A 10287-nucleotide genomic window follows, 5' to 3' on the forward strand; every position below is an offset into this window, starting at 1 on the left:
ATTTTCCTGTCTCTTCAAACACTTTCTTGTTATTTTCCCGAGTTTGCTGAAGAGTTGTGTGAAAGAACAAAGGTTCCTTGGTTGGCACATATGGATGCTTTTTAGGAAAACTTGTCTTTTAACAGTTTTATTCTTGTGGTTTGTCAGATGAACTGGAAGGGAGTAAAAGAAACTTGGAGCTAGGAATGAATCCATACCAGGGAGGAAAAAAAAAAAGAAAGAAAAACATTCAAGGTTCACTAAAGGCAATACAGCAAGCAAGGCACAAAAGATTGGGAACATAAAGAAGTGCAAAAATCATGGAATGCTGAATGATGATGGGAAGAGTGAGAGAAAAGAATGATATTGTATCTTCCATCAACTCAAGAGCCAACCAGCTGCAGTGTTTTCAGATATGACCGTCTGAACAATTGATGAGTTATAAAGACCACCCTACTAGGTTATATCTCTTGACATAACTTCACTTTTTTCTCAATTGCTACATCTTTCTTAATTTTTTTAATAGCAATTTCTATTCCTAATTAGTGCACTTTCTTCTTTTTTCTCTGCTAAACGGTCTCTCAATATCACGTTACTTCAGTCACTCTCTTACTACACTTTAAAAAGTCTCAGATACCTTAAGCTCTTGTTCTTCACCACAGAAATACTGTCAGGGGCTTGTGTCAGTCTCACTCTTTGGCTTCTCTTTGCTAATCTTGCCAATTGCTGTAGTATTTTACAGGCTAAGCAATGATAAATAACGCTGTTAGGATTCCTGTATGGATACGGTGACACTGGGAGAAGGCCATCAATAAGATTAGTAGATCTTTCAAAGCACCACCTCCATACAGTACTGTGTTTTAAAGACCTAATAATGCTGCACAATTATGTGATTGCAATCATAGGGTCTCACAGAAAATAAATACTGATTTATAGGAAAAACTTTTTGCTGGGCATCAACTGTATTTCCGGCTGTTGTTTGGTTTCCTGCATTTACTTCTCTAAATATGTGATTATTTAAAAATTTAAAATAGGAAACTGCTGTGGTTAAACAAAAAAAAAAAAGGTTAATGTATTGACACAAGCACTCAATTGCTAATGCAGTTTGATTAGCTTTCGTTTATCTGTAGACCACAATTTTATTCCTTCTTTTGAAGCAGGAAAGGGAAAGCTGAAGATCGATATTTTATGATTCAATACTGTTTTATTGTACAAAATAAGCAATTTATTAAATATAGCACCTGTCACCCTTTGGAAAGACACAAATATGCACAGAAACAAGTTTTTTGTTCAAATTATAGCTTGTTTTCCCTCAAATTCAATATGATTTTTTTCTTCTCTCTTAAAAGAAAGAAGACAAGTTTCAAAGTTCCAGTGTGCTTCTAAACGAAGCCTTTAAACGTTGTCTTTCTTCTTAGCACTAGTCATGATGGAGTAACACTCCTCAAACATTGCTATTCTGTAGGCAGTGTCTTTTCTAGTGATCAATTAATATCTGAGATCTTGGCTATTTCCTCTTTCATACCTTTGATCTCAGTCTGAACTCTTGTTAGATTGGTCAGCTTCTCATTCAGTATAGCAATTTCTTTCTCCCGTCGTAACACATCCTCAACTAATCTTCCTATTCTCAGTGTTAGATCACTTATTAATGGCTCCAAGGTGGCAAAATCCTTTTTAAGATTGTACATCTTGGGTTTTAAATCATTTGCAAAAGTAACGGTCTTCAGAACTTTTGCTCTGTCTGCTTCGAGATTCAAAAGTCTATCTGAATGTTTGTTAAAGTCACTCCTTAACTCAGACAAAGCTGTCTTAATTTGCTCAATTTTTCTTGCATTACTGGACGCCAAGTTTTGTAGTTCTGTACTTCGGTCGATGCTACTGGTAATCAGATCACTTATGCCTTCTATCGTCTTCTTTTCACCTTTTTCTACCTTGTCTTCCAATGCTTGCAAAGACTCCGTCAGTGCGGCCATCTCCGAGACCAGGCCTGAAATACGTCTTATGTCAGTTTTTACTGCCACAATCTTCAAAGTTACATTTTTGGCTACAGAAGCTGCATTCTCTTCAACACTTGCAACTGCGTGAAGAAGGGTTGTCAGATTCTTCTGCAGTTCTTCATTCTTTTTAACTACGCCACTCAACCATGTTGTCATTGTATAAATGTCTTCCTGTAGACCTTTAATGTGAGAAGGTACCTGAAGATGTTCCATCTTCTCCATTAAGTTCAACGTCTTTTCACACTAGAGAGATACAAATAAAAACATATGACAAAATTTCTAACTTAACAACAATCATCAAGATTAAAGCTATACTCTAATTAAATACCTTAGTACTATGATGTTGAAATGGAGAGCAAACCCTGTCTTTAGGAAGTAAGACATTCGCTGCAAGGCAGTTGACATTTTCCTTTCAGCACATGTAATAAATTCAAATGTTACTACTACTTCAGTTGTAACAAACAACTGAATCTGTTCCTTCTGACGACAGGAAGGTGCTGTATCATTTTCTAGAATGACCTCTGAAAAAGAAATCATCAAATAAAATTTTCTTGATTTCCAGAAACTTTCATAACAAGCCTGTAATCTGTGTGATCTAAAAAGTGAAGTGTATGAGCGGTGCATACTTTTACGTTCTTTTACTCTAAAGTCATAGGCCATAATTAACGGATGTGTTTTTATATGGGGGATGCAATATGTATTTTGAACAAGGTGTGCACAGGAGAAAAAGCAAAATGAATTGGACCCTTTTGTTTAAATAGCCACCAACACGCTTCATGTGGAAAACATTGCTTAAACAGCTCGCCTTCATGAAAGCTTTGTTACTGAGGGAAAATGTGCTACTATTGGATTTTTGGCTGAATTTGCTAGTTCATATGTTGTTTTTTTTTGTTTGTTTGTTTGAGAAGGGAGGAGCAGGTGGGGCCTTCCAACACACACTGCAGAAATAGTTTGGTTTTCAGAAACGGTAACATCTATGCACCTGAAGGCTGGAACCTTGATGCAGGCATAACTACTGTATTACTCTTCTACTTCTTCATAACTAGCTTTTTTGTTGTTGTTGTTAATCGGTAAAAAAAAACTTGGAAAACTCAGAGTATTAAACTATTAGACCTTTTAACTACAAGGCCCTATCTGGTTGGTTTTTTGGTTTTTTTCTTTTTTTTTACCATTTTTATGAGAATTCATTACAATTTGGAAATACTAAGGTTAGACTGCTAATTCAGTACAGCAACTGTGTTTTTGACTTTCCTTACTGGCTCTAATCCTAACTTCAGTACAATGAAACATCCACTTGGCTGCTAAAAGCTACTAGTACGGCAACTTGGCATGTAGGGAGCATTGGAATTGAGACATATACTGAATTAAGATTAGTCACAATACTGATTTTTAAAACAAACAAACAATTCCAACATGTTGTTATTCCTCCATTAGAACAGCATTAGACAACATAAAAACTGGGTACTGTTTGCTAGCAAGGTTTTTATTGAGATTGTTTCCTATAACTGATACTGACGCAGCACAGTGGTGGTGTTGCTGAGCAAGCCCCCACACAACACAGTAGAAAAATAAGTTTAATTATGTCTATTCTTTATTTGTTATCCTTTAATTAAATTAATCCAGTTTTTAGGACAGAATTCCTCATGACCACAAAACTGCTTACTTAAAAACAAAATATTAGAATTTATATTGTGAAGAGCTGTACCGTGTTTCATAGTTAATGATGTCTGATGATAAGGAGTTCTTGTTCTATCTCAGGTATATTCAGCTTTCAGTAGAGTCTGGGTTGATTAAATATATTCAACTAGGGAGCACCATTGGTAGTTTAACCGCTCTTCTCATAGATGAACTAGACCACACAGTAGAACATGCTTGTGAAACAACAATATTATTAAAAAATTCAGTGTGGAATAGTACTTTTAATGGAACAGTGGACGTACATTCTCGTTTTGGAAGATCAAATTATTTTGAATTGGATTATTCACCAGGACAGAGCAATACACTGCAACATATTTTTATTGAATATGATTGTAAACAGATACAATCCACACATAAATAATAAATACATGAACCTGAAATATCCTAACATTGAGAAATGGAGGTTTAAGAGTGTCTTGAACACGCAGTATTAACTGCTCTCTCTGGAGAAATCAATTTTTCATTGCGTTACAAAGTCAACAGAGTATGATAACAAAAAGTAACAATATGGAAACCAAAGCAATGAAAAATAAATACAAATTTTAACCTGACGTCTCTGTCTCCCTCCCAACTCCCAGCTCGCATGTTGAAGTCACATAACTTTTAATCAATTAAAGTGCTTTTTTATCAGCGTAAACCTTAAGTCCAAATTCACTTATCCCCATCTTGGTCACTTTCTAACTTACAGCCTTCTAAAGTTATTCCTTCAGCACTTGAAGATACTTCCATGTCACGTACTACTTCTTCTATAACTGCTGTTTTATTCTGCAGTTTTGATATGCTGTCATTGTACTGTGCACCTTCAAGAACATTCTGCATCACCACTGTATCAGACACAGTTTTCAACATACTACTTTCCACAGTATGTAGCTGCGTTGCCAAGTTCTCAATCTTCTTCTCCATACTTAGCAATTCACTTGATAATCTAAGGATAGAATGAATAGCATTTTCAATTTTTGGCAAATGGGTCTTGCACTCCTCAATTTTAGGTTCATAGGCTGCAAGATTCTGATTCAGGTCTGTGTTCTTGGCTAACAGACTGCTCTGCTCTTTTTCTAGTTTTTCTATTGCCATTGCATGCGAGTCCAACTTTTGTTCAACTCTAGCAAATTCATCATCTTCTTGCCTTTTTACTGTTTTAATATTTCTGGCTGTACCATCTTCCAAGTCTTTTAATCTTTCTGAAAGGGACTTAATTCTTTGGTCAACTTTATTTATCTGGGAAGTAACTTCTGCGTGTATGAACTTTGCTTCAGATTTTATGCCACTAGTGTTCGTGTTCATTTCATCCATGCTTCTTCTCCAGGAATTCGTAATATTTTGGAACTTCTCATTAATGCCCTGCATCTTTATAAACATAGTCCGTTCATTGCTCTCAATCTCTCTTATGGTGTTACGAAGGGAAGATACTTCCTGCTCAAACTCAGTCATCACAGAGATGGATGAGGCAGATTCTTGTAGGATATTGTCAGAAGACTCAAGCTGTATTTATAACACAAAACAGCGTCCAGGTCTATTTAATGACAGCAAGACTAGAGAATCACTTGCACTTGTTTAACAGAGAATGAAGTTCCTTAGAAACAACTTTATTTGCTACAAAGTTTCTATATTAAGATTTGTTTTAACATTTGTTTGTTAAAATATGAATCTGGCATTAAAGAGCCACGTAAAAAGGTATGTTTGCTGTTGATTTTCCATAGAATGTGGTTGTTTTTTTGATTTTTTTTTTTGTGGGGTGGGGGAGGGGGATGTTAAATATATCATGCTGCAAAATGCTGCATGGGATTTAGATAATCTGAAGTGCTGCAAATAAATGTGAAATTACATCATACATAGATGACAACATTATGAGATCAGTGCTAAATCAATATCACTTGCATAAGCCATGCTGCTCTCCCATCACTATCTGTGCAGTAATTCTGCAGTCAGCCTAAGCTTCTACTTCATATTGCCACATATAGGAAAATAAAATAGCAATAAAAAAAATTTTAAAAATCACTCTCACTTCAGTATGTCTTTCATATTACTAGAACCGGTCTAACACAAAAATGCCTGTAACTTTTATTTAGATATACGTATATGTCAATTATATACAGAACAGTATCGAGACGTGCATAAATGTAAGTTATTTTAAAAGCTTTGTGTCAAAAAACCCCACTGAGATACAACTGCTATATTCACATCCTTGGACAACAGTACAGACTGACATATGCAGCTGCATTTATTAAGACAAAAATCTGATTCCTACGGTGTCTTCTTTTTTTAATTAATAAAGTCAAATTTAGGTCAAAGTCCAACTTAAATTTCATTGTTTCGGATGGAGTCAACACAAGTTTTGTCTCTGCTTTTGTCATGGATATGATTTCCTCATTAATGCTATTTTCCTCCTTAATGCTTTTCAATAATGCTCATACTCCAATATGTACACATGATCAGTAAACAAGTGTTTAAGTAACTAATGCAAAGCAAAACAGTCCTAAACTTTCTTCATTGATTGGTCCATTGAAAGTCTAATACATACAGCTTCATAACATTCTTTACCTTCAAAGCACTTTTGTAAGGTAGATATTTCTATTTACCTTCATCTTAAAGACAAAGAACAGACTAAGAGTGACTTAAACAAGCTTCAGTGGAAATTAACAACTGACTTCTTGTGCTATCATCACAAATTTTGCCACAAAATATTCACTGAAGGCCAATTCACAGGAAAGTAGAACACATTAGAAAAAATGTATCTATAAGAAGAGTCACTCAAATTCAACTAAAGGTCAATAAAATAAAGCAATGGAAAATGTTCACCAGAAATAATCCAATTAAGATGTTAACAATTACCTTTTCAGAAATTAAGCTAACTTTATTTTCCATGTCCAGGAATCTTTCAGCTTCTTGCTGCAAGAAATTGTACCTTTTTTCCATATCAGCAAATCGACTCGACTGCTGAAACAGTAACCTGCAAATTGCAAATAAATTAACAGTAAATATAACAATATAATTAGCATACATTAAGTGTTCCAGGATCTGATTCACAGAAATCTGCTAATGAAGGGAATTGTGCTCATACACACATACAATTTGCTAGTGAATTTGATCTGTCTTCATACTGGAGTTGATGCCTTCCAATAGACGTGTAAAAATAAGGAAACGTTTGTAGATACACTTCTCTTTTACATAGCATACCATCTAACAAAGAAAAACATCTATTAATACAGATAAGTCATTTCATAGAATAATAGAATCTTGTGAGTTTGAAGGCACTTTTAAGGGCCATCTATACCAACTTCTCTGCAACGAACAGACATCTACAGCTGATCAGGGTGCTCAGAGCTCCTCCAGCCTGACCTTGAATGTCACCATGACAAGACACACACCACCTTTCTGGGCAGTCTGTTCCAGTGTCTTACAACCTTTATGGTAAAAAAACAAAAAAAACCCTCTGTATGTCCAATCTAAATCTCCCCTCTTTTAGTTTGAAATAATTTCCCCTTGTCCTATCACAACAGACACTGCTAAAAAGTCTGTCCCCTTCTTTCTTACAGCCCCCCTTTAGATACAGAAAGGCTGCTTTCAGTTCTCCCCATAGAGCCTTTTCTCTAGGCTGAAAGAGCCTCAGTTCTCTCAGCCTGTCCTCAAAGAGAGGTATTCCTTCTCTGGGATAATTTTGGTGGCCCTCCTCTGGGCACACTCCAACAGGTCCACATCTCTCCTGTACTGAGGACTTCAAATCCGGATGCAGGACTCCAGATGAGGTCTCACCAGTGCAGAGCAGAGGGGTAGGATCACCTCCCTTACTCTGCTGGCCCCACATCCTTGGATGCAGCCCAGGGTCCGGTTGGTTTTCTGGGCTGCAAGAGCATACTGCTGGTTCATGTCCAGCTGTAACCCACCAGTACCCCCAAGTCCCTTCTGACAGGGTTGTGCTCCATTCTTACCTTGCCCAGCCTGTACTGATAGCAGAGTTTGCCTTGACCCAGATACAAGGCTCTTCACTTGGATCTGTCAAACCTCATAAGGTCCACTTGGTCCCACCTCTCAAGCCTGTTTAGGTCTCTCTGAATGGCATCCCATCCCTCAGGTGTGTCAATTGCACCACACAGCATGGTGTCATCTGCAAGCTGCTGCGGGTACACTCAACCCCACTGTCAATCCCACTGATGATGCTAAAGAGCATTGGTCGCACTACTGACATTGAGCCACTGACCACCACTCTTTGGGTACATTCTCACAACCAGCTCCTCACTTATCAAAAAAGCCTACCCATCAAATCCATATTTTTTCAATTTGGAGAGAAGGATGTTATGGGAGACTGTGTCAAAGGCCTTACTGAAGTCCAGATGGATTACATCAATGGCTCTTCCCTTGTCCATTGATACAGTTACATCATCATTAAAAGCGACAAGGTTGGTCAGGGAGGACTTGCTCTTGGTGAAGCTGTGCTGGTCCTCCTGTATCACCTCCCTGTCTTCCATGAGCCTTAGCATAGCCTCCAGGAGGTTCTGCTTTATGACCTTCCCCAGCACTGAGGTGAGGCTGACAGGTTGGTAGTTCCCTGGCCCACCCTTTTTACCCTTCTTAAAAACGGATGTGATGTTGCCTTTTTTCCAGTCACCAGGGACTTTACTTGACTGCCATGACTTTTCAAATATCAAGGGTGACTTGGCAACTATATCCACCCATTCCCTCAGGATGCATCTCATTGGGCCGCACAGATTTATGGGTGTTCGGGTTCTTCAGGCAGCCATGAACATTATCTTTGCTTACAGGGGGAGGAGCCATGCTCCCCCAGTTCCCACCTTCCAAACCAGCCACTCAAGGCATATTTGTAGAGCAGTCACTAGCAAAGACGGAGGCAAAAAATTGTTGAACACCTCAGCCTTCTCCTTGTCTGCTGTTACTATCCAGCCTATGTTGTTCACTGGGGAAAGTACACCCCACTGGTCTTTCCTTTTCCAATTGATGTACCTACAGCATCCCTTTTTATCCTTCTTTGCATCCCTTGCCAGGTCCAGTTCCAGTTGGACCTTGAACTTTCCTGAATCCACCCCTACACAGCCTAGAAGCATCCCTATACTCCTTCCAAATTGCTGGTCCCTGCTTCCACTGCCTGTGCATTTTCATTCTTGCTCTCCATTTTGACCAGCAGGTACTGTTTTCCCTCTCAGGTTAGGTAATATATTTCACTGATAACGTATACTTTAGCTGGTAGAACCAAAACACATAACATTAATTTGGACTTTCTTGCGGAGCACCTCAAAATCATGCATGGAAACCTTCACAATTAGAAAGGCTGATTAAGCTAAAGCTGTTTAATGCTAAAAGAACATTAAAATCGTTTATGGACATGATTTAGTGGGCATGGTGGTGATGGATTGACAGTTGGATTAGATAATCTTAGTGTTTTTTTACAACCTTTATGCTTCTATGAACATGTAACCAGCAAAGATGATATGGTAAAGCCTGTTTCTGAACAGACAGTAGGGATCTCAGTCCTGTACTTTATGTGCATACTAATGAACCTGAGAGCAGAATGGAAGGAAAGCTATGAGTAAAACGCTGTTATTTTGCTGGATAATCCCTCAGTAAGGCTTATGGTGGATGAGGGGGTCCTCTCACTACTAGAGCCATTTCATCTAGAAGAACAGAACTTATTTAAAATACTCACACTTTCATGAATTGCTGTTCTCTATGATTCTATGATATTTGTTAGAATATTGCACAGCAATTACATGCTTCAAAGAGAACAACAGTCTGCATGGATTAAGGTAAGCAGTGAATGCTAAAAGTGAGAGATGCAGAATGACAGCAGAATAAAACGGATCAGTGACACCTCTGCCTATTGCTTTATGTGTACTGTTTATGTAAGTCACACATTTATTGAAGATTTAGATAATGAAACCTAACTGAGCGTAAGATAAGAACAAGTTCTGCCAGATTTCTGTGCAGGGCTACCTACCAGGCCAGCACCAGGCAGGCAGAGAGAGAAATCACACACAAGGCCATCCGTGAGTCCATCCCAGCAGAGTTCTGGCTGTGGCTCACCACCTTCCCACGGCTGCTGTGCTTTTCGAGCTTCTGGGAAACTTCGTTACTCTTGGATGAAGGAAGATCTTTTTTCCTCTGCTTAACTTCAGACATTTTGTGTTTTTTTTTAAAGAGCGGGAGCAAACAGCTACCAAACAAAACAAAACAGCAGTTAGTTACACAAATACGAAAGAAACAAGACTTTCGGTGCTTAACATGCTACCTACATGAGCACTGCATGTATGGAAGCTCACTTACAGAAGACTCGGTGAAAGGTTTTTTTTTTCTTTTTTTTTTTTTCTTCTCAGTGCGCTGCAGAGCGCGGCTCTGACGTTTGCTGAACAAACTCCACGCACTCCTCAAACTTCTGCCCGCGCCGCCTCGCCTAACTACCGAACTATCAGCCACGCTAAAGGCATACACGTATGGATAAAGGCAGCTGTTTCCTCACTTCTAGAAGCAAGTCCGCCCTGCATCTATCTTCCACCACGTTTCCCCCGGCTGCTGCCCGTCCCCGTCCCCGCCCGCCTCAGCTCGCCACGTCAGGCGCGTGCCGGCAGCCCAAGCACTGCGCAGGCGTGGGGCGGCTCAGGGT

The 10287-nt window shown here is 38.7% G+C and overlaps 1 protein-coding gene across 2 annotated transcripts; it reads right to left on the minus strand.

Annotated features, from left to right (window-relative positions):
• Window positions 1-1222: 1222 nt before the first annotated feature.
• Window positions 1223-10286, minus strand: IKBIP (IKBKB interacting protein). Of its 2 annotated transcripts, none has more exons than XM_010709401.3 (4): window positions 9951-10286; window positions 9625-9840; window positions 6507-6624; window positions 1223-2219 (listed from the first exon to the last, which is right to left on the minus strand). In XM_010709401.3, exons 2-4 carry the CDS (start codon window positions 9804-9806, stop codon window positions 1464-1466), a joined length of 1056 nt encoding a protein of 351 aa, XP_010707703.1. In that variant the 5' UTR covers window positions 9807-9840; window positions 9951-10286; the 3' UTR covers window positions 1223-1463. The 2 variants fall into 2 exon arrangements, with proteins under 2 accessions (XP_010707703.1, XP_010707696.1); XM_010709394.3 differs by lacking the exon at window positions 1223-2219 and adding an exon at window positions 2858-5156 and having other exon boundaries at window positions 9951-10104.
• Window position 10287: the final 1 nt, after the last annotated feature.

The sequence above is a fragment of the Meleagris gallopavo genome, chromosome 1 (genome assembly GCF_000146605.3).
Source record: "Meleagris gallopavo isolate NT-WF06-2002-E0010 breed Aviagen turkey brand Nicholas breeding stock chromosome 1, Turkey_5.1, whole genome shotgun sequence".
NCBI lineage: Eukaryota > Metazoa > Chordata > Aves > Galliformes > Phasianidae > Meleagris > Meleagris gallopavo.

What these genes read in the sequence shown, in the direction of transcription:
- IKBIP (XM_010709394.3), bottom strand. Translation starts at nt 9,806, where the DNA reads ATGTCTGAAGTTAAGCAGAGGAAAAAAGATCTTCCTTCATCCAAGAGT. An exon ending in GCCTGCCTGGTGCTGGCCTG is followed by an intron (nt 6,625 to 9,624) that starts GTAGGTAGCCCT and finishes TGCAATTTGCAG; the next exon opens with GTTACTGTTTCAGCAGTCGA. An exon ending in TTAGCTTAATTTCTGAAAAG is followed by an intron (nt 5,157 to 6,506) that starts GTAATTGTTAAC and finishes TTATAAATACAG; the next exon opens with CTTGAGTCTTCTGACAATAT.